The sequence below is a fragment of the Amphiura filiformis genome, chromosome 6, assembly GCF_039555335.1.
Source record: "Amphiura filiformis chromosome 6, Afil_fr2py, whole genome shotgun sequence".
In the NCBI taxonomy this organism is placed as follows: Eukaryota; Metazoa; Echinodermata; class Ophiuroidea; order Amphilepidida; family Amphiuridae; genus Amphiura; species Amphiura filiformis.
In genome coordinates, this window is record NC_092633.1 from 32,256,920 (window position 1) to 32,282,383 (window position 25,464).

The window sequence follows — 25,464 nt, forward strand, 5'->3', positions numbered from 1 at the left end:
TGCGTGTCGCGCTTGCATGACAACGAATGCCTCGAGTGCATTCCGAGGGAAACCGAATACCCCCAATTTTTGCTCCATGCCTGTATCAAGATGGCGGTCGAGTCCTGGTTCTCTGGTTTTAATTCTGTGGATATGACAGTGTGTGGAGAGGACAGCAATTTCAGGCATGAGAATGGCTTTTTTGAAAACTGACTGAAAAAGCGCATAGATTCTGCCAAAGGCCCAAAACAGGCTGCAAAAAATAAAAATGTAAATCTGGACAACAAAACTGCCTGAATTCAAGCAAAAGGCTGAAAATTCTCATGGCTGTAATTTATATGATGTGATCACATGATTAAGATCACTGGACTTACAACAGAGCGTTGCCAATCAAGGTGGTAAAATATACTCCATAAACTATTTATCTAGCAACACAGAAACTACCCAAATCAGTTTATGTTTAGGATAACCTTTGTAATCCCAGAATTTGCTTATCAGAGACACTAAGCAGTTGTACTTTCTTGCAAATGAAGTCTCGGGTAGCTCTTGGGTATAATACCATTTATTCAACCCAACAGAGGCAGTGTCCTAATCAGTATATTATCTAGAGGGTAGCCTACCCTCATGCTTTGCAACATTTTCAACATAACCAAGGGGGTAGCTGGCCCCTTGTGGACCATCTTGTACCCCCCCCTTGTGGGGTGATGGCTGCCATGATATTTTAACCATTTTTGCTTTTTCCCCCCCCCCCCCCTCTCCTTTCCTGGTCACCTTGGCCTCTCTGAAAAAATCCTGGCAATGCCACTACTGCACACAGTACACTGCTACTTCCTTGCAAAATTCTTGTCTAGAGCTGCTTTAGTTCTCTGTATATTATGTATATTACTTTTAATACGATCCTCAACAGAACTGCTTGCTGGTAACTTCATTGTTCTGAAATAAACAGAAAATTACAACAAGAAACATGTATTATTATTATGATGATGATAGTTCTCCTTTTTATTGCTTGCATCTACACAACCAGCTTCTGTGAGGTACTTGCTCTAAATTATGGGTACTCCTTGTGTATTCATATCTTTCTGGCCCTACACCTACTCATGCTGCAACTCACCTGCCCAGAACACACTTACCCATCCTTTTGGCATAAATATGTAATAACATACTATTGTGACTAGCTACACACAGAGAGTATTGGTTTCTGCAGCTTTGTTTTCCCACAAATCAAGTTTATGTACAGCAATATCATGAGGTTCGTAAGTTCTTAAGGGGGTACTACACCCCTGGCCAATATTGTGCCTATTTTTGCATTTTTCTAAAAAATTATAGCACATTGGTGACAAGTAAGATATGTATATTATAAGGGCAAGGACTACAACTACTGTACTGAAAATTCAGCAACTCAAGGCAAGTAGTTATTGATTTATTGATCAAATATTGGTTTTCCCTCATTTTTGACTGTAACTCCACAACTGTTGTCTGTGCTGAAATAAAATATCCAGTGCAGTAGTTGTTGCCCTTGCCCTTATAATATACATAATCTTACTTGTCCCCAATGTGCTATAATATTTGAGAAAAATGCAAAATAGCCACAAAATTGGGCAGGGGTGTAGTACCCCCCTTAAGCCATAATGTACATTTTATATTAATATGAAATTGATTTTTTTTAAACATGATTTTTGTTGTGTGTGCATATTTGTAATGTTTACACTTGTCTCAAATACATGGAATCAACCAAACTTGTTAGTGTTTGTCAGGTCAACAGAGCAATTTTAACATGTCATAATCTGACATTAAGCATCCCATACATGTAGAACTCCATGTTAAAAAAAATTTCCTGACAGTTATTACTAATATTATTTTAGCATTTTGAGTGAAGAAAAACAAAATTAAAATGTGATGGAAATCGTACAATTATGGCTTTAAGGGCGTACTACACCCATATATTGATTTGATTGGTCTAAAAAAACATTTTTTCATTTATAGCTAGGCGATATATGTACGGATCATGTGAAATAAAAAAAATTATGAAAAAACATCGTTTTCACCTATTTGTCTTAATTTGTTGATTGGTTGATAGGACGCTTATTCATCCCTTTTAAGGGATTTTTATTTAGCGAGTACGAGTCAATCTCCATAGGGATGGGCGATACCAGCTTTTGGTACCGGTTGTCGATCTAGAGCAGTCAGGTGGTGTGGGTCGAATTTGTAGAAAAAATAAAATAAAATGAAAAAAAAAATGGCTGGAGCGCGCTTTGCCTTGACTTGAGGGGTTGTCTGAGGAGGATGTTCCCCCTCAGAAAAAAAAAAAAAAAAAACGTGTGCAAAATGAAGATCTAATTGAAGCGATTTGGTGGACAATTTTGGCACTATTATGCCTAGGCCTACTAGTGTAAAATTTTAGTTTGGCGGCCGAAAATTTGTGAAAGCCTTTCGTGGACAAGTTTCCCTATTATCGTAGGCCTATAAATTGTTTTAAACATAAATCGGCGAAAGCAAGCGAAAATGGCCACTTGTATATCGATTACGAGGGGAGGGTAAAATGAAGACTAAATTGAAGTGATTTGGTGGACCATTTTGGTACTAGTGTGTAAAATTTTAGTTTGAAAAAGCCGCACATTTGTAAAATGACGGTCCATGAAACCTTCCGTGGACAAGTTTTCCCTATAAATTGTCAACATAGGAAATTAAATTTTAAAAAAAAGGGCCGAAGTCAATTTGCAAAATTCGAGATTCGTAAACATGGTAAAACATGCATAAATCGATGAAGTCGGTATGGAGTCCGTCTTAATAATGACTTTGGTCACGGTGGCAAAATGTAGCCGGACCCTGCATATCGGCAGGCCCGTATAGTAATTTTCACATGCTTTTACGATGCGGACCCGCCTTCAAGCAACACGGTGGCGGCCAGGTGGTGGCGCATTGCATTCTCTAAATTCAGTAAATTTTCATCGTCAACCGTGTAATTGAATGGGATTATTTTGAAATTTTAAAACCGTCACAAACAAATAGGCCTATGTTGATAAATAATATAAATACAAGCTAAAACCGTTGGGGTTCGATAATGAACCCCACAAAACTAACCGACTATATTGGAAAATGCCCACGGCCGAGGCGGTTTCACAAGTTGCCGGCTCGATCATGTCATCCGCCGTCTTGTGACGGTGGTGAGGCCATTATTATAGGACCTACTTCCGATCGACCCGACTGTGCGGGTTTTTATTAAGCATGGGTCTACTCAATTACGTGAAATTTAACCTTTTCTCTCCACCTTTTCTCCCTTTTCTCTTCTCCTTCCCCCCCCCTTTCTCTTCTCTTCTCTCCTTTCCTCTTTTTTTTTGGGGGGGGGGGGGTAGCGGGCCAGTCGGCGCTCTCCCCCCTGAATCCGCGCCTGATGTGTTGGGATTGCAGAGTGCACGTGTGGCTGTAGGCCTACCGTACAACATTAACGAACTAAACTTACTCTTCGTGGGATTACGAATCGTAAACACAAACAACACAGGTGATAATAAAACCAGTAGCAAACATCGATCACTTTACCAACAAGATGCAACAACTTTCTTTTAAATTAATGAAACAAAGCTTATTTTAAGATGCTAGCCGAAGTCAATAACTTTGCACATTCTTTGCGTTCCTTTGTTTCAACTCTTGTTAAAAGATGACATAAAACTTGATGATCAGCTGACTCTTTCTGTTGACAATTTAAGTTTAAAACATTATTAACACAATTTTTGTGTTGAAAATAATTGTAAACAAAACCAATACAATTGGCTAGTTTCAAATCTTTCGTAACATTATATTAAACCGTGTTTTTTGTAAAATAGTTTGTAAAAGATTTGCAATTAGGCCCTACTTTTATTGGGATCGAACATTGCCACTTTACAATGATCAAGGACACCAAAACTTTGGGTGTGTGAAAAATCCTATTGTTAAAAATTTTATGAAATGAGAATCCCTAAGCGTAAACTAGTTTCTATACACTTTTAAATTTGAATGACAGGGCGCTGCTTTGTGACGTTTCAAGTACATTAGAAAACAATTGTTATTTAAAGTAACATTTTTCAAAATCGAGATTTTTAATTGTAATAGGCCTAAATATAACATAACAAACAGTGCACACCCTGAAATGTTTTATCGTGTACATGCGCCGCTTATGCTCGCCATGATGTACCGCTGAGTGCAATATCCCATAGACAATTCATTTGATTAATCAAAACACTATACAGTGTACAATGCGACGTAGGCCTCAGCTGCGAGATCTGGATCTGGATCATTTATACTTCAAGTAAGCAGTGAATTCTGCATCACACTAGAGTTGGATATAGTCTAGGCCTACCACACAATTTATTCGCTACCTGAAGTCGCTAATAGAGAATGAAAGATTAGAATATTCGTTTATTTTTTGTTTTCAATTTTCGAATATTTTTTGTCAATACGTTCCATAAAATAACTCTATAGGCCTAGGCCTATTCTGTAAAGTATACCGTATCGTATACGCGTATCGGAAAATTGACAGTGTCGAGTCCCTCCTCGCCTGGTTACGATTGTAGCGTTGAGGAGTAATTAAGCAGAAGAAGCAGAAGATACCGCCCAACCTTAACCAATTAGTAAATCAGTAGTAAATATGGCGTCGCGCATTTTTGTCTTCCGAGCTGTGAGTGCACTGATTTTAAGTGTTTTTCACCGTGATTTAAACATGGATTTTCTCAAATGGAAGGAATAATCGTAGGCAACAGGTAAGTGACGAAATATAAAGAAGTAAGGGTGTTCCATCAGTTTAATATCGAGTTGTTACCATTGTGAACATAGCCACACACATATAAATCGCGTTTAGTAAGCTTTTCTATTTTCTCAGAAAACTAAGCACAAATTCACCCTAATACTGAAAACCAAGGAATTGACTGTTCTTTAATTTCAACCTTATGAAATCTGAAACAAATGTGCTGCCTTGCGAACACAAATTTTGCATATCATTGTCAACTGGAAGGGGAAAATAAGTTTAATTTCATTGATAACATGAAATTGATGCATAATTTTTCTTTTCAAAGCTGTGCATAATTAATGCATTTCCAAAAAAAAAATATTTTGGTACTTTTAGAGTCTACCATAAGTGATAATATGTGTGTGTAAGTTGATTCACGATATCAGTTCTGAAATAGTTAAAATTATCAAAATTGTGACAAGGTCCTCATGTACCTCTCTTTGGCTTGTACCATTAAAAGCATGTAAGCTACATTATTATCAATGCCACCAATAGAGCGAGAAGATTTGCCCTTCATTTTGCATACCACTTTGACCAATTTTTTTTCTCATTTCTTCGCAAAATGCAAAAAACCTGCAAAAAAATGTGATGGGTGTAGTACCCCCTTAAGTGCACACTTGCTTAATTATATTCACAACTCAATATATGAAACATAGTCATGGCTCCAACCACATACTGACAAAAACTCTTTTCTCTTTATGATTAGAGGGCAGCATTTTCAATTTTTGTTGCAGTGCAAAGCTGCCATGGTCGTTCCTCACACCTGGTGAATCATGTAAGTCAAGGGCTATGGTTATAATAATCTGATATTCATCAGTTTGTGGAACTCGCAATAATATACAAGAGTGATTACAGTTACATACAGTTCAGAAAGTATTGCATGATTTCCTGAAACTTGTTTTTTAATATTGATTTGATACACATAAGCCTCAACTTTGAGCATTGTTTTGAATTATCTAACCTGTCACTGTCACATTAAGACTCCATAACTCACAAAGAGATTTGTCATTATTTGGATATCCCATAGAAAATTGACAAAAGGCATACTTACTTCAAGAACTTTGCACTCTTTGATTTCTTTTTCTCCGCCTCTGCTTCAGCACTCTCTTCAGCCTTAATGATGGGGAAACAAGAGGATGACATAATAAGGTTTTGTAGTCCAAAATAAATGGATACTGTAACATAATAGTACAAACTGTATTTCGTCGGTCACAACAAATAGTGGCATAGTGTGATTTTTCCCAAATTTTCCGTTTCACATAATGGCGTAAAGGTTTAGAGCTAGCTATTATCCTATAATCGTTATTCCTTGTTAACTATTAAAGATACAGTTTAATAGTTTGAACATTAAACTTCCCATTTCAAATGGAATTGGGCCATTGAGAGATAACAGTGGAAGAGTTACTAGTAGTATATCCTTTAAAAACGTTTTGCTCTGAAACATATTTTGTCCTTCACATATATGCCACAATATGTTGCAAACGACGATTTATTCTGATAAGCATGCATCATGCATTTATCAGTTTACACCACAAATGATGAATCTGTACATCTCAAAGATATTACACTTATAAAGTACAAACTCCGCCAAGTTTGAGTGTTGAGTGGCTGGCAAAGAATGGTACATGCACACTATTTTGGTCTAAATGTGTGACAAATCAATATGGCGAATTAAAGACCCATTCAGTGATCCCAGCGCAAGTGTAAAAAAATTAAAATTGTTTATAAATTGCTTAAAAGTGAAGGATAAGTCATTCAAATTGTCATTTGGTATTTTGAAATGACAAATTTGGCAAAAAACAAAGAAAACAGCAGTACTAACGAAGTTGAAGCCCCATTCAAATACATGTAGCTAATTTAGATACTGTCAGTATCTAAATTACAGACTTGTGTAAAATGTCTTATTTTGTCTTAAATACACGGCTTTCGGCTGAACCACTCGCAGGCTGTGTTAGCACATCTACGACAATGACAAAGGTACCAAAAAATTTTACGATCGTCCGGATGAGCAAATCACTGAATGGGCCTTTAACTATAGCATTATGCACTGGGCAATTTGGATTCCGGACTACGGAAATTGGTATCATTTGCTACAATTTATTTACACAGAGAGAGGGAGGGAGGGAGAGGTGTGAGGGGACACGAAAGATGGGACAGACAGGGATAGACAGACAGGCTGACACAAGAAGATTGAAAGAGAAAACAAGACATACACAGAAGCTAACGGAATGTGTACGAGACAAATAAAAAAAACAAGAGAGGAGATAAACACAGATAAGTTTGTCACATACCTCAAACTGCTTGACCCGTTCTTTGCGCTGGTCATCTCTCCATTTGGCATTTTCCATCATCTCTGCTCTTTTCCTTGCCATCTCATCCGAGTCCATCTTCTTTTTTGGTTGTGACTTGTGTCTGGTGGTCTGGTTTGGAGAGACACTTCTTGACCGTCTTCTTTGGTACTTTGGTGACCGACTTCTTGACCTCCGTGGTGGACTTCTTGACCTCTGTGGTGGTGGACTTCTTGACCTCTGTGGTGGTGGACTTCTTGATATCAGTGGTGGACTTCTTGACCTCTGTGGTGATAGACTTCTTGATTGTCTTCTTTGATGTCTTGGAGAAACACTTCTTGACCTTCTTCTCTGACGCCTTGGCGACAAACTTCTTGATCGTCTCCTTTGATATTCAGGTGATTGGCTGCTTGACCTTCTTTGTGGCGGACTTCTTGACTTCCTTCTCTGCTGTCTTGGAGATCTGCTTCTTGATCTTCTGTGTTTTGGAGGACTTCTTGCCTGTCTTCTATGTTGCCTTGGAGATGGACTTCTTGATGTTTTCCTTTGTTTAGGGGACACACTTCTAGGATATCTTTGTCTCTTTTGTGGTGATCTTGATCTAGACCTTGAATGACGCCTCTCTCCCCTACCTGTTTCTCTGTATTTGTCCGTGTGTCTTTTTACATCAGGGGAACTTTGTCGCCTATTTCTGTCTCTATATCTTTCATGTTCACTTTTGTCTCCATGATTACTTCTTTCATGGTACTTGTGTACTTTTGTCTGTCTTTCTTCAGAGGAATCTCTATCTATTCTATGTCGCCCACTGTCCTCCCCATTTCTTTTGCTCTGAAAAAGAGAAACAACATATACTACATTTAGATCTAGCTTAAAGAAATTAGATGACGATGACGAACAGATGATGAACAGATGATGTTCAATTTTAACATTGCTCAGACACTGTCCTTAACATGACCAACAACCAAGACAGGATAAAGAATCACTCCCACTTAAAGAACAAAAGCCAAGCTAGTGGGAGTTCTTTTAAGAACTGACTTTTAAAGGCAGTGCCTTCATGCAGTACACAGAATTGTGTGCATCACAAATTTGTGAATGCAGTCATATATCCAGGGAAGAAATCAAATGATTTGAAACAATACATTGGACTCATTGTTAGATTGGAGTGGAGGAGTGTGTGGTTCAAACTTGTGATGCAGCTAAAGATCAAATAAACACAAGACTTAACATTGTAATATGCTTCATGTGGCAAAAATATTGCAAGTAGTAAGTAGCAGCATCATTTTTGTATATGATAATTTGTTTCTGCACAGCACAGATTGTAAATATGGACTAGAAGTGGGTTTTTTTTACTCATTTTGGAACACTGTCCCATTTCTTGAAAGACTGACCACTCACAAACTCATGTCAAAATGGTGTTACATGGCACATCTGCATTCCTGGACCATTTTGCTACACCTACGAATGGGGTCAAAATCTACTGTTTGGGAACCCCTAGACTAGAACATATTTGGGGGCGTATCCAGTTGGTGCAGAGGGTGTACACACACAATGTAATGGGTGTTTATGCCAAAACATGCAAAATCAGTCAATTTTGGGCTATAAGCATGATCAGGAGTCTTTCTGCCCTCCAGAGTCCACCATTCCTGGGTATACTATTGATATCAATCTGCCCTACTTACAATAAGTCCATATCCAGACTGTCTGTGACTAGCCTTTTCTACACCCTGATGATGCCTAGATGATCTAACTGGTGACTCTCTATCTCTCCTACTCCGTATCTTCTTTGGACTTGATTCTTCTTCACTGGTGCTATCACTATCACTGTCTGATGATTGGTGTTTAGATTTGTGATGTTTCTTCTTCTTCAGTTTCTTCTTTTCCTTTTTCTCTTTCTTTCTCTTCTTCTTGTCTTTTTTACTCACTTCTTTCTTGAGCTGCAAGATGGAATGATATGTATTAGTATGCTTAAAGTGTGGTAAATATGTACATACTATGTACAGTTTATACAGCTACTTTATATCTTGCTGCTGTTTAATCTTCCTTACTATAGATCCACATCAACCTAGTTCCACCATTATTTAAGCTATCATAGATTATTCAAGGAGTAAATCAATCAGGCATGAGAGTGGGCTTTGATAAAAAAACTCTGAAATATATCAATGCAAAGTCAAATGGCCATGTGTCAACAAGCCATCAGCCTATCCATCATTTCGGACAGGGAATTTCAGGGGCGTAGTAAGAGCCTCGGGGGCCCATGGACAAGGAAAGTGCAGTCCCTTTTAACATCTCCGTTATCAGCCCTATCCCTAACCCACATCATTTTCACTTTTGCAGGGGCCCCTGGACTTCATCCACCTTGTCCATCTGCTTGCTACACCCCTGGGGAGTTTGCTCCTGAGACAGGCAAAGTAAATGCCTTGGATAGCTGCTAAATTATTCTTGTTGTAACACTTATTCAACTTTGAAGTAGATCAAATCTTAAATGAAGGCCATGACAACACATTTTGAACTCACTGAACCCCACCCCCCTCCCAGTAGAGTGCTGGAACCTGGGCTACGTTTCACTCAACTTTATGACGTATTGTAAATCTAAAGATCCATTGTCAGTTGTGGTGTATTGTAATGTCCTTTAAACAACGAAAATTTACAATCAGTGGCGGCACCAGGAATTTGGGGGGGGCATTTGGGGGAAACATGAATTTTAGGGGGGAAAAATTAACAAATTTTGCACAAAATTGATGCAAAAAGTGGAAATATTTGTAATTTTGGATTTTTGCCTTTAAAGTGGGGTCGCAAACTGGGAGGGGGGAACAAAAATAGTAGTGTCACCACTGTTTACAATTGGTATACATTGTAAATAAGAAACTTCTAACAGGAACATATCATAATGTTACAATCAGTCAACAGTACCTGTAACTTTATGACAGGTTTCTTACATTATGATGGGTTAAAAGTTTAATGATTGCAAAATCAAATCCTGAATACAGTCAGTGCCATGTTGTGCCCGGGGTTGTGCCACTTATTCAATGTTGTCTAGGAGATTTTTCTTACCAATTGCTGCAATTGCTTCATTCGTATTGGGTTGTTGAGGAGTTCCTTTCGACCACTTATCTCACGCTTCCTGATAGAGAACAAGATCACAATAAAAGTCATATATAGCGGTAAAACAACCCAAAGTGTAGATTAATCAACCCCACCAAATCTGAACTAGGCAAAGTAAGTAAAATCATGCTCGACAGAATTAATGCTGAAATAAGGGGAAAATCTACAGTAAATCAGTGGCCCAATACTACAGCCGTGCTGGACTGGTTCAATAGCTTAAACAACAAAAAGAACCTTTCTTTCCTTGTATTTGATATAGTAGATTACTATCCCTCGATTTCAGAAGAGCTCCTCTTAAGGGCTGGGGTATGAACGTTTGGACAGTATTTATTTTGGGACATTAGAGCACATCAGACATATCGAATTGCATTCTGAATACGAAGAATGTCATTCTGATATCAAATAATTTTGAATTTTTGAAATTCGCAATTTAATACACATTTTATGGCAAATCATTAAAAATTGATATTTTTGATATTTAACAGTACTTGAAGTAAACTTTATAAATCTGATGATTTATACTTAAAGTGTATGTAGGTGGGTTGAAAAGCCGACGATCAATTGAAAATGTTGACCTTTTCATTATTGAAGATATGGATTTTTTCCCAAAACACCAAACAAAATTAGGTCTTTTTGGGAAAAAATCCATATCTTCAATATGAAAGGTCAAAATTTTCAATTGACCGTCGGCTTTTCCTCCCTGCTACATACACTTTAAAATATATCATTAGATTTATATAATTACTTCGAGGACTGTTATATATCAAAATTAGAAAAAATATCAAATTTTATAATTTGTCATAAAATTTGTATTATATTGTGATGTTCAAAAAAAGAAAATTATTTGATATCAGAAAGACATGCTTCGTATTCAGAATACAATTCGATAGGTCTGAGGTGCTCTCATGTGCCACAAAAAATACTATCGAAACGCAATAAACGCTCATTTTAGATCCCTTAAAAACCTTGGAATGGGCAAGGCAATTTACTAGCATATCCGAGCTAGAGCATAACACAATTATGCACGCAAGGAAAACTGTCATGTATGACGGTAATGGCAAGCCATGGATCAAGAGAGGCAGCGCTAGTGCATTTGACGTAGCGATGGGTGCCTTTGACGGCGCAGAAATTTGTGAGCTAGTCGGCCTATTTATCCTTCATGAGCTCAAATCCAAACTCGGGGCTCATAGCGTTGGCTTATACCGTGATGACGGGTTGGCAGTGCTTAAGCAATGTTCTGGTAGTGAGGCAGATCGTACAAGGAAAAGAATCATACAAATATTCAAGCTGTTTGATCTGAAAATTACTGTAGAAACTAACCTCAAAGCGGTCAACTTCCTTGATGTAAATCTGGACCTCAGTACTGGTATTCATAAACCATACAGAAAACCAAACAACCCCCCCTATGTACATAAATGCTAACTCGAACCACCCCGTCTATAATTAAGAATATACCATCAGGTATTGGGAAGAGAATATCCAACATCTCTTCTAGTAGAGACGTCTTCAACAATGCTGCGGATATTTACAATGAAGCGCTTAAAGATAGCGGCTACTCGAAAGAAATAACGTACGAGGAGAGCAATCAAGAATCCAACACAGCAAGCAATAGAAGAAGTAATAACAAACATAGAACAAGAAAAAGAAAGACAATTTGGTTTAACCCGCCATTTAGCAACAATGTAAAATCAAATGTAGGAGGAAAGTTCCTCAAATTAATCATAAAGCATTTCCCTGCGGGAAGCAAGCTAAACAAGATCTTTAATAAGAACAGTATGAAGGTCAGCTATAGCTGCATGCTTAATATGGGCTCTATAACGAGATCGCATAACACTCGTATCAGGAATAAAGCCAAGAACACTCCTAAGAAGGAGTGCAATTGCAGGACTAAAAGCAGCTGCCCCCTTAAAGGGAAATGCTTAACAGAGAGCATCATATATAGGGCTACCGTCCAATCGGGCAATACATCTATGTTTTATGTGGGCTTATCGGGGGGAAAGTTCAAGGGTCGCTATAACAATCATACTAAGTCATTCAGGCACAGTAAGTATGAAAAAGAAACTGAGCTATCAAAATATATCTGGAAATTAAAGCAACAAAACAGTGATTACAGCATCAATTGGGAAATTGTGCACAAATCAAATACTTGTATGAGGCAATCTGGTAACTGTAATTTATGCATTGATGAAAAGCTGGCAATCCTACTTGCCAAAAAAACCAATAGCTCAAGTGCCCTCAATAAAAGATCTGAGCTAGTATCTAAATGTCGTCATGGATACAAACCAGCCAACCGTGCTAAGAAAAAATAAGACTGTGTGATCATTGTCATATCATTCCACCTGATGATTGCTACATGCTTGTAGCATGAAACTCGGAGTAGTGGCCATGATGTGTTAATTAAACTTATTTAATTATTTTATAATTAGCTCTACTGGCAGTAATGTTAGTATTGAGCACTCTTGTATAAGGCCTATGATAACTTTTTCATTTGATATAGCGGTTAATATATGTATTCTACAACATTTGATTATTTTAAACAGCAGCAAACATGTACATGTAAGTAGATCCAAACGCATTACAATATTCTTTTCTATAGGACCGATTCAAGGTACCATAAAACAAAATAGTGAAGAAACATACAACTAAGAAAAATACGAACAAACAAGAATCAACTCAAAATGTACACCATCCATATGTTAACCATTAGGTAAGATTGTGCCTTTTTGACAGACACAAAAGGAGGGCGACATTTTTTTCAGGTTTCAAATTTCCAAGGAATTTCAAAAGGCTTTATAAATCCAAACTGAACATCGCCCTCCAATTGTGTCCGCCATCTTCAAAAAGGCTTATAGAGGCAATGTGATATACAATTTAAAAGCAATCCTCTGCTGAAAAGTGTGACACTGGACTATAGTTTAGCAGAGAAGCTGAAAGTATACTTGACTGATCACAACCAGAGAAATGTCAGCTAATGACTTAACAACAAAAGCAATTTGTGGTTTTGGCCCATTTATAGAGTGATATGTGTGTATGCATACATGTAGATTAATAAACATACAGATTGGAATTTTCCATGCCTGTGCCCTCTAAGCGTACTCAAATTCAGCTGATGCTGGTACAGCATTCAGACCTGGCAACATCGCTTATCATACACGCGAAGTATCTTTTGTCTACTCTTTGCGCTATTTTTAAGTTCGCTCATGCAAACCTGACTTAGCATTGACTCCCATAGGCAACATGCCTACTTTCCGCGGTATGTGTGTATATATGGCTCAAAATATGCTAAGGTGTCATATTATAGCCATATATTTTGACATCTTTTTTTAAAATAATAATTATAGAAATGGAATATTTGCTAGTTTAGTGGCAATTTTAGGTCGTAAAGACATAGCATACACAATTTAAGTAAAATCCTTTCACTCTAAATAATAAAAATAATAAAAATAGCTGTAAAAATGCCTATTTTTACACTTTTATTTGTAACATGCCAAGAGATGCCTTTTTTCAACAGCTTTTAATTTTTTTTATGGATCCTTATAGAAATTCATGTGACCTGTTTTCCAAAATGGTGCAGTAAACCAATCAAAAAAACAGAAAGAGGCATTATGAATTATAAGTTAACAGATCAAAAAAAGGATTTAAAAGTTTGCCTTGCGTATGTTACTATTGTCTGTCAAACTTTTGATTGATTTTGAAGTCCCTCAGTTTTTTATAAACAAAGACTTGAAGCATAAACTAAAGGGTAAATCTATTGTAAATAACTTCATTTCTCCATATTATAATCAATTTGTAAGTGGCTGCCATCTTTTTTGAACATATAACAATTTTAAAATTTTTCTTGAAATGTCTGTCAAATAGTAACATACGCAAGACGGTGCTGTAATTCCTGCTAAACTAGGGTAATACAGCTAATTATGCTACATGACATAGGGTCACTCCATATCAAATCAAGGAGGCGCCCACCTGACCCCCTCAGATTTGCTTTATATTTTAGTCATATGTTGTACCTGTAAAAATATTAAAACCTGCAAATTTGAGGTCTGTAGCTCTTACGGATTTTCTGTGGCAGCCATTTAAAGTTGGAGTAGGGGGGTCTAAATTTGGACCCAAAAGTTGCCCTTTAAATAAATTTCATCTTTGGGCGTTTGTGCCTTCTTTATAAAAAGTAAGAGAGGTCTGAAACTTTGCATACACACTAACTGCATGCCCAATTTGTCAAAAAAATAAAAAATAAAAAATTCTGTAATTGCGTGTTGTGTCACGGGGTAATAAAAAATGAAAAAAAAAATGTAATGTTTTGTAAACTGGCAAGTTTAGCCACCCTAAATTCACATTTTTTGTCAGATTAATTATTTTTTGTTGTCACCGATGCTATATATAGGATAAATACAGTGCATACCCAAAAAATTTGGGTCACAACTCATTTACATTTCGAACAGCGCCCTCACGAAGATGGAATTTATTGCACATTCAACATTTTCAGGGGGCCCAAAGTCGATGTGGTCCACCTTCAAAGTTTATAAAACATCACTTTTATATAACTACAAGTCTTAAATTACAACTTTGCTAAGTCCCAGTAATTGTATAGGTTGACTTTATATAAAATGACAAGCCCAAAGTTAACCATTTTCTTATGATTGCATGTAGTGCAAAAAGGGTGCAAATGTGCCGAATTCGGAAGGTTGAAAGTCAAATTGACCCCAATATTGAAAATAAAATGGAAATAAAAGTAAATAGGGCCAATAACTATGCATCTAGTCATTTATTTTCAATATTGTGGCCATTTTGACTTTTAAACCTTCCAATCGCACATTTGCAGTACATGCAATCATAAGAAAAGCGGTCAACTTTAGGCTTGTCGTTTTATATGAAGTCAATCTATAAAATTAATGGGATTGAGCAAAGTTGCAATTTAAGACTAGTAGTCATATAAAAGTGATGTTTTATAAATTTTAAAGGTTGACCACATCGACTTTGGGCCCCATGAAAATGTTGAATTTGCAATAAATTTCATCTTCGTGAGGGCGCTGTTCGAAATGTAAATGAGTTGTGACCCCAATATTTTGGGTATGCATTGTATTTATCCTATATATAGCATCGGTGACAACAAAAATAATTAATCTGACAAAAATGTGAATTTAGGGGGCTAAACTTGCCAGTTTACAAAACATCTTCGTGAGGGCGCTGCACTCCAACTTTAAATGGCTACCATAGAAAATCTGTATATATTGAAAGCGAAATGGAAATACAAGTAAATAGGGCCAATAACTACTCATCTAATCATTTATTTTTAATATTGTGGCCAATTTGACTTTCAAGCCTTCCGAATTCGGCCCATTTGCACTACATGCAATCATAAGAAAATGGTCAACTTTGGGCTTGTCACTTTATATGAAGTCAACCTATACAATTACTGGGACTTAGCAAAGTTGTAATTTAAGACTAGTAGTTATATAAAAGTGATGTTTTATAAATTTTGAAGGTGGACCACATCGACTTTGGGCCCCCTGAAAATGTTGAATTTGCAATAAATTTCATCTTCGTGAGGGCGCTGTTGAAATGTAAATGAGTTGTGACCCCAATTTTTTGGGGCTGTTTTGTATTTATCCTATATATAGCATCGGTGAGAACAAAAAAATATTAATCTGACAAAAAATGTGAAGTTAGGGGCTAAACTTGCCAGTTTACAAAACATTACATTTTTTCTTGCATATTTAATGACCCCGTGAAACAACGCGCAATTACAGAATTTTTTTATTTTTTATTTTTTGACAAATTGGGCATGCAGTTAGTGTGTATGCAAAGTTTCAGACCTCTCTTTCTTTTTTATAAAGAAGGCACAGACTCCCAAAGATGAAATTTATTTAAGGGTAACTTTTGGGTCCAAATTTAGACCTCCCTACTCCAACTTTAAATGCCTGCCACAGAAAATCCGTAAGAGCTACAGACCTCAAATTTGCAGGTTTTAATATTTTTACAGGTACAACATATGACTAAAATATAAAGCAAATCTGAGGGGGTCAGGTGGGCGCCTCCTTGATTTGATATGGAGTGACCCCATAGCATTTAGCTCCACCTAGCTTTGTGGCACTATCACTTTGTGAGGAGAAGCTTTTTTGATGACACAATCCATTGTTAAGTGTTGTCTGTCAAACATTTGTACACAAGTAACATACGCAAGATTTGTATGTGTCTGTCAAAAGTAACATACGCAATACGTTTAAAAAAATTAAAAATCACTTGATGTTCACATTATGATGATAGTTTAGAGTTTATAAAAGTGTTTTAAAACATGTGATTTATAAACTGCATGTGATCTTTATTCAATTTCCCATCTTGAACTACTGTTTTTGCCAAATTATTATTCTGTATGTTACATTTGACAGACATCTTGCGTATGTTATGGCTTGACAGACACACATATTTTATTTATAACAATTTATCCTCCTTATTGTAATATTTGGACACATTTTTTCCACAATCAGTTGCTGTAGGTCCTACACCTAAATAACCACAAAATACCTTATGTAATACTTTATAAATTTTTATTTGATTGCAGAAAATCATCAAAATTTGTGTCTGTCAAATATAACGTCACGTAAGGGCTAGAAAATTAAATTTGTGAAGTAAATGGTCTATAACTTATCTTTCTTTTAGTGTACTATGAACGATATATGTGCATACTATAATTTAAACCTGGTTGGAGACCAAAAGAAAAGAGCTGGAAAAATAATTGTGTGTTACACTTTTATGACACCTTAGCTTATTTTGAGCCATATATATCAGCATAACCAATATTTCACATACCTTTGCTTTAGGATTAATGTGTAAGTTTGGGTGAGGACTAGGGTTACAGTTGGGGTTAGTGTTTATGTCAAGTTAACATTGTAGTTAGTAAGTGCATCATTATAAAGAACAATAATTTGCTTACTTGATAGCAAATAGAGGATCCTCCCTGACCTTAACTGCAATGTCAACAGTCACACTCTGTGCAGGTACTGATTCACTGGCATCTTCTGTAGGCTTCTACAAACATAAAACATTAATGTACAGACAATAAGTACATGCATACTATGCAACATTGATTTAGGTACAGACAAGAACCAGAGGAGGCTTAAAGGCATTCCTACAATGCACTATAATTGGGAAATTTGATCAATATAATCTAATTTTAAAGGCAAAGTCCCCATTGCCACACACACAAAATGGTAATTTTAAAACTGCAGCCAACGAGCTAATAGTTGAGACTTTATATTTGATTTTCTTACAGGAAACATTCATATTGTCCCACTGCATTAATTTTATTCATAAGTCTCAATGTTTTGAATGTTAAATAATAGGATGAAAATACCAGATATTTGCACACAATCCCAATGCAAGGTATGGTCAACTGTAGTACATGTGTACAAAAGACCGACATACCAAGGTCAGAAACCCCATTGGGTTATGGGAATGTCTTTAAACATCCTCTGGACAAGTACCTAAATACAACAATCAATTGGTAAAATTTTAAAAGTTGAATCATTAAATCAAATGTAATACAAATGAACTGGAGCTTTCAATGGCTTACTGTCATACTGATCTAGCATGCAAAGGGCACAGGGGGTACATGATGCACTTAATGCGACCTTCAAGAGGCAATAGCCAAGGACATGAATGACAACATTAACCAACTGCTGCAATGAATATTAAAAAATCCATGCATCCTGCCAGTGTGGGGTGACCCTGCACGTGTATCACACAATACAGGCTACTTATTAGGATGTGTTAAATAAAATACATGTATCATATATGTACTATTATTACTATGCAGCTTTCAAAAGAATTTTGCAAAGAAGTGTCTCAAGATGTGTGACCTTATAATGGATATTTGCATGGCAATCATCTCATTTAATATTTCCATATGTCAGTTACTTACAGTAGGTGGCTTGTCCATCACAGCTGTGTCAATTTCTTTACCCAGTAGATAGTCTTCTCTGTTGACATTGTTTCCAGGTCCTTTGTACATCCAATCAAGGCGATCTTTTTGCTTTCTAAAAAATAAATAAATTCAAAATAAACATTCAAAAAAGTTTGTTTTCATTTTTATTACATTGTAGATTAATTTAAATCACCACCCATTTCAATTTTTATTGAGAAATCCACAAATTATATTAATCATGCATAACATGCTTAACAAAATATTTATCTCAAAGAGTTTACAAGTGAGATGATATCAATAACACACATCAAACACAAATCATAAATCTACCTAGTATATTGCCTTTTTACTATTTTTCACTTTGAACCTACACTGTACTTTGCAACTGATTTGACACAAATCCTGTAGGCAAAAACAAGATATTTTCTGACTTAAATAGAAAAGATGACACATGAGCAAACTACACATTGGTCCGACTGAAGTTCAGTAGTGACATACTTGCATATTTCCCTGGTTGCAATATAGAATGGCATGCGCACGTAAAATCAATCTCGCATAGTGTACACACACATGCACAATGGTGGTTTATTGGCACACTTGCAGCACAACCTTGAATAAGCACTGACGTCACTACGCAGGTGAACCACAAAGAATAGCTTGTCTCTAAACAAAGATTGTATACAAGTTTATGCTTATATACGCTGTAATAACCAGATTAACTACCATAGCAATAGGTGAAAACAATTTTTGAATATACCGTGCTGCACTGGTACGTTCAAGCGGGACCTCTGCATTGAACCATATCATGCTGATCACTTGCACCTGTAAGATTAGTATCTTTGAAAAGACTGGTACCGTATTGTAACAATCACAGGTGATGATTGCAACCTGCTTGTAGTGTAGCGCAATATATTCAAAATTGTTTTCACCTATTGCTATGGTAGTTAATCTGATTTATTACATCACTTCATCAGAGTATACATTTATGAAATTTTAATAAGTAATAAATCAAATGAAAATAAGATGAAATCATAATGAAAATCCTACAGTTGTGGCAGAAAAATATTATTAAATCTTACTTGAGAACACCCATTTCCTCTCCTCGCTTTCTCATTTCTTCAACACTCCTTTCTTCTTGGATCTCTCGTCTCAATTCTTCCATTCGTCTGCGTTCAGCCTTTTGTGCTTCTTCTCTCTGCCATACTTTCTCCACATTATCCAGACGCTGAGGATGCCAACTCTTCTTCATATTCTACAATTGTCAATGAAATGAAATATGTTGAAATGATATGTCAATCTTATCTCAAAGATACTTCACTTCAAACCAGTGATGTAATCACAGAATAAAGTTCATAAGTATAATCATGAAAACATACAACATAAAATATTAAATGACATGTAACATTGACCGGGTAGCCATACAACTACCTGGATATATTACGTATGTTTGCAAATGTTAGATCACACATGAACCTGACCTTATATGCATACCAAAATGACTCATTAGCTTTGAAAGCTGAAGTAATACCAGAACGTTAAGCCTAATGGCGCTATGGACTCCTTGATATAACTGGAATTTTAGACACAAACTAAAAGTGCTCTCCCATAAAAATCCAATCAGAAAATAAGGGTAGGTACCCTTAATTCTTGTTGGGATTTTTAGAGGATGGGGCTCTCTATTTGTACATGAAATTTACCCCAAGGCAAAGGAGCCCAGGTGCGCCATTAGGCGAACGCTTACGGTATGGTACCATTATTTTATGTTATAACTATTATTAGCTTGTGCAGGATACATTACCCCATTACATGTACCTACTTTACTTGTATAATGCAGGGGAAAGCGATAAAAAGAAAACATCGTAAGCCAGGCCAACTGGCCAGGGAGGTGGCACTGGCCAACATCTGTTTATTCTAGGATTTGGGCAGGTGACCTTGCCCTTACATATATCACAATGTTCTTTTACACTGGTCTGGACCTTTGCAAGTTGGACACTTCAATTATCATGGACAATTATCATGCCACAAAATACATTTTTAGAACATCTAATTGCTGTCAATAAGTATTGCTTATTGCTTTGAATGAATTCGTCACAGAAAATTAGTAATTGAAAAAGGTAAATTAATTAGCAAAATAGTTGGTTGAAAATGATTGGTTGATACATTCACATGTCAAGTGACATCATTGGGAAGCTGAGATTTCTTCAACTTGCCTCAGTGATTTGTATTGATTGATCGGCTTCAGCTTTATAGTACAGTAACTCGATTTTCAAAAATGCCTCCTTTGGACAAGATTCTGTCACATACCGGTACAGTCATGTAGTTACCAACAACTGTATATCATTTATGGCTAGCAGAGGCCACATTTGTAATACTAAGAAATCACTTACCAAATCTCCACCACCCATGATGACTGCAGCTCCTTTTCTTGTCTCTAAGTAAACAACTCAATCTAGATGTTTTTCTGAAATGGATCAAGTTAAATGATATTTTAGCTGTATGTAAAATTTGCCCAAATTTGGGCTGAAGTGGATTGATTTTGACAGATTTTTGGAAAAAAATTCCGACAATTTTAAAAATATTTTTTGCCTTGTTGTTGCTCTAACGAAAGTATAAAGCTATCGGAGAACAAATTTGAACCTAGACTTCAAGAACAAAGCTAGGCCCACTATACAATAAGATATTAGTCACAATACAAAAATTAAATCAACTTGGAGTTGAACAAAAAAGCTACATAGTACATGTTTAAACAACAACAACAACAACAACAACAACAACAACAACAACAACAACAACAACAACAACAACAACAACAACAACAACAACAACAACAAACCATGCTTTTTTAGTTATAGGGCTTTACACTACTTGAATATTCAGTCCCAGAACAAAATTCAATTACTGACAGTGACATGATAATGTTCTGGGCCAGGGTTGTAGCCACGGTGGTCTGCGCTGGTCAGCAGTATACTACTCGGCCTGACCGACCGGCACTAAAGGGAATTAGTCTTGCCTCAAAACAGCTGTCAAATGCCATTACTGTCAAGTAACTGGCATTCTGATAATCTGATTAAATTTTCTCTTAATTTTAGCCGGCACTAAAATTTGGCTAGCTACATGTACAACCCTGTTCTGGGCCTGAACTGTTTCCATTCAAAATCTTGATGGTGAACTAGACAAAAGAAGCACATGGTCCTGGCACTTCACAGCTTTTAATCCCCTATTCGTGCTGCATAAATCACTCGATTGTGGACCATACTTCTACTACTTATTTTGAACAACCGGAACAGTTTTGAAACTCTGTTTGTAAACAGACAAGAAGGATGACAAAATTGTCATCCTCGCCAAATCGTAACAGAGGTTGTACACCAACTACTTTACACCAAAGTCCCTTTAAGCGCTAAAGGAAAGATACATTATAATTTTATATATACAAAATTAAACAAAAAAACATTAGAATTTTATCAAATCATTTAATACTCCCCCCATACCCGTCACGTGTGCGTGTGCATATGTTAATGTAGGACCTTGCGCAAAATAATATGAGCTGGATGGTTTAGCAACTTATGCTTTAATTTGTAAAGGAAATCTGTAAGCTATGGCAATAATATCAAAGGTTAGGGGCTGTGCAATAATTATGAGCCCTGGGGAGGGTAAAATTGGGGGGGCAAGAAATTTTGGCGAGCCGAAGGGGGGGGCAAGCAATTTTGGCAAGCTGAGAGGGGGCCAAGCGATTTTTGGCACACATTCTTGGGACGCCTTTTAAGGAAAACCGTACAGAAACCCTTAAATATGCACATTTTCCTGCTCGCTCGCGCCGCAACATGATCGAGCCGAAGGGGGGGCAAGCAATTTTTGGCAAGCTGAGAGTGGGGGCCAAGCGATTTTTGGCACACATTCTTGGGGCGCTTTTTAAGGAAAACCGTACAGAAAGTTCGGAAACCCTTAAATATGCAAATTTTCCTGCTAAGCTGCTTTTCATAACATGTATATAGACCATTTAAAGTTTGCAAATCGGGATCCCAAAAATTTGGCATATGTGCAAGGCCGGGGGCAAATATTTTTTGGCGGGCCAAGAGGTAGGGAGTCTGGCACTTTTTGCCTTTTTTTAAGCGAACCTTATCAAATTTGGTATCACTGCAAAGAGAATTTAAAGAGAAAACCAACAGTCTTTAAATCAGCTCAGTAGCTTGAAGTGAAATAAAGTTGTGTGCGTATAGGTTTTGGTGTCTGTCACTGCGGCCAACTGGAATGTGTGCAACAAAGTCCCTATTATGTCGATTACTGTCTCAAAATTTATTTGAAATCTAATAAATTTGGAAAGGGAGTTAAAAAGACAACTAGTTACTGTAATATCATATTGACAATTATTGAATAAAAAAAGTAACAATATGATTACATAGTATGAAGTGCTGTTGTGTGCGTTTTATTTTTTCTCAAGTCACCCCAAACTTCGGGCCTATATGCGGAAAAAAAGCAAACATTATTTTTATTTAAAGTTTAGAACAGAGATTCTTAAAATACTGGAGTTGATTAAAAGTAGTACGGTAACATAAATAATATCAATTCATTGACATGTTTTTTTTCTCATTTTTCTCTGAAGCCCTCATGCAAAATGTTCATTGTCTTTAGTTTGTGAAGCTCATCTGACACTGCACTAATAAACAAAAAAAAAAAAAAAAAAATACAAAGGAAGTGAAAATTTTTTTTTTAAATATTACACAGATTCTTAAATTATCATAGAAATGATTCAAAGTAGTAACAAAAATAATATCACTTGTATTAAGTGTGCCTTCTTCATTTTTATCCTTGCCCCCATGACCCGATAATGCGCTACATCTCCCACCCGGCGTCAACCCGACAAGGCACATGGCATGCACCATGCGACAAGGCACATGGCATGGCATGGCAACACACCGCTACACTCCCCGTACTTCGCATTTTACCACAGTACCTCCCTCTACAAAATCATGGTTCGCATTTTACCGCAACCTCCGATTGCTCTGCAACTTGGCCAACTTCTTCTTGAAAGTCTATCATTTAATCTAATACCAGTTTCATAGGTTTCATGGACTCTTTTATATTTAACCGAATTATAAGGCTTTTGACAAGAAAAATCAGAAAAAATTACCTTGATTTTGGTGCCTCAGAAATTGCTTTTGACTACCGTTCATGCTTTATCAACGGGTATTTATTATTGCCGGATGGGGAATTCTTTTGCCTATCCCATTATAATCTCAGATTTTGGTCTAGGTCAGAGGTTCGGGGCTGTGCAATAATTATGTGTACCCCGGGGTGGTGAATTCTCAAAGTAGTCTGCCAAAAATCGCTTGCCCCCCCTTCGACGCACTAAAAAAATCTTTGCCCCCCCCCTTTCAACGTGCCAAAAACCTTTGCCCCCCCCTTTCAATGTGCCAAAAAATCTTTGCCCCCCTTACACACTAAGATTTTAGGGAACCCTAATTTATAACCTTAAATTGTCTTATCATATAATGCGAGCGTAGCGAGCAGGAAATTTTGCATATTTGAACGTGTTCCTAATGTTTTCCTACACCTTTTTAGGGCATATTATAGAAACGATGCCCAAAATATCTGTGCCAAAAAAATCGCCCCCCCCTTTCGACCTGCCAAAATTGCTTGACTCCCCCTTTCGACCTGCCAAAAAATGCTTGCCCCCCTTTTGGCCTGCCAAAAAATCTTTGCCCCCCCTATAAATTCACCACCCCGCGGTACACATAATTTTCATTATCTAGATCAATATATTATTGAAAATTAATACCTTGTTTTTTTGCAAAAGTAATAGTTCATTCTACAAATCGTATATTTTGCAAACTTGCTTTATTGTTGTTAATGAGTTATGTACGTTTTACAAAAGTGTTGTTGTTTCAGCCCTCTTTACAACGTAACTCAAGAACCGCAGCACCTATAAAAGTATATCTGTGATATTTTAATTCTTCTACACGCTCGCTATGAATTGAGCAATGCCGTTTTTGCCAAAGCGCACTACCATTCGTAAGATGCCGTGAACTACCAAATCACAACAGTTTAAAATAATTAATAACCTTATTAAAAATAAATGAGATGTGATCCAAAAACTCCGTCACATCCGGAAGCTCAGGTGACAAGATGGCGACGAATGCATCTATTGCTAATCTGTCGCTCTGAAGGTACACCATATTTATCGCATTAATCTATGATTATATGGACTTTTTTGGAAAAAACATCATATAGTTAAGAAAGATTTTTCAAATCATAATTTATTTTTCCATTTGAATATATACAAATCATGTTTAAAACATACGACAATTCTGAATCTTGTGTGTGTTTTACGTGCTTCCAGATACAAATTCAGAAATCAGGAAACTAACTGGACTCTCTACAAGGGGGGGCAGCGATTTTTGGCGGGCCGAGAGAGGGGGCGGGGGCAAGCGATTATTGGCAAGCCGTTTGGAAATTTTACCCCCCAGGGGCTCATAATTATTGCACAGCCCCTTACCGGCCCTGGCTGGCCCAGACAGGGTCTAATTCTGCATAAAACCGGGCAACGTTATTTCTATACATGTAGATCTGCTGCGCATTCAAATTGCATTGTATTGCATCGTAATTTCATTTGTGTATATGCTAATTATGTTTACACAACATGAACTCGCGTGTTTTCAAGCAAATTCGCCGATAATAGGTGATCAAAAGCGATCGGAATGTTACAAAAGTACAGATCGCATTCAGCTTACTTCATATGAGATGATCTTTGGAAAAATATGGCATAATTTGTCTTGGTGTTTGCGGAATGGGGCGGAATGCCACGCAGTAAAATATTAATACGTTGTGGCATTTCATGATTGACAACTAACAATCGGCGTGTCCTTCCTATCCTCCACTGTCAATTTCTTACCCACTCACTAATCCTCACAAAAGCTTTGTGTTGATTACGTAATGTGTGGAGGCAAATTGCAATAAGTACAGTCAATGAAATAATGAGTAGGGCGGGCTCCGAGGCGGGTTTCTTCTTCATCTTACGTAACAGTATTGTTCTCCAAAAAAACCCGGAAGCTTGTCGTTTGGAGCTCTAGCTGAAATACAGCAAGATAATAGTAAATGTAAACCTGTATTTTAGCTAGAGTATCTCGAGCTAGGCTGGCCCCATATTGCGCACGGTTTGTAGACAAGTAAAGTATATTACCATAAATTCAGAGTCTCAAGAGAAGACTCACTTTACAAAATTTCACTGGAGAAGAAGATCTTCATGTACCGTGACTACACCCGGTGAACACATGGATTAGGTTTCTGGTTCATGGGTTTCCTGTGCAACACACACACACACATCAGGACAAAACAGAGTTGCAGAATCGTGATGTGAAGTGCACTTTGACCCACTACAATATCTGCAACGTCACCAGAAAATGTGTATTGACCCCACA

The 25,464-nt window shown here is 36.9% G+C and overlaps 1 protein-coding gene across 3 annotated transcripts; it reads right to left on the reverse strand.

Annotated features, from left to right (window-relative positions):
• Positions 1–25,418, reverse strand: LOC140155283 (pre-mRNA-splicing factor CWC25 homolog). 3 transcript variants are annotated; one of them, XM_072178052.1, is made up of 11 exons: positions 25,227–25,418; positions 20,437–20,510; positions 19,129–19,301; positions 18,047–18,161; positions 17,060–17,154; positions 10,078–10,147; positions 8,706–8,960; positions 7,310–7,854; positions 7,030–7,264; positions 5,790–5,851; positions 1–912 (listed from the first exon to the last, which is right to left on the reverse strand). In XM_072178052.1, the coding sequence occupies exons 2-11, from the start codon at positions 20,452–20,454 to the stop codon at positions 804–806; spliced, it is 1,677 nt and encodes a 558-aa protein (XP_072034153.1). In that variant the 5' UTR covers positions 20,455–20,510; positions 25,227–25,418; the 3' UTR covers positions 1–803. The 3 variants fall into 3 exon arrangements, with proteins under 3 accessions (XP_072034153.1, XP_072034152.1, XP_072034151.1); XM_072178051.1 differs by having other exon boundaries at positions 7,030–7,854; positions 25,258–25,417; XM_072178050.1 differs by having other exon boundaries at positions 7,030–7,854; positions 25,227–25,417.
• Between the last annotated feature and the right edge of the window lie 46 nt (positions 25,419–25,464).

What these genes read in the sequence shown, in the direction of transcription:
- LOC140155283 (XM_072178051.1), bottom strand. An exon ending in AGTCTGGATATGGACTTATT is followed by an intron (nt 7,855 to 8,705) that starts GTAAGTAGGGCA and finishes TCTCTTTTTCAG; the next exon opens with AGCAAAAGAAATGGGGAGGA. An exon ending in AACGGGTCAAGCAGTTTGAG is followed by an intron (nt 5,852 to 7,029) that starts GTATGTGACAAA and finishes CCCATCATTAAG; the next exon opens with GCTGAAGAGAGTGCTGAAGC.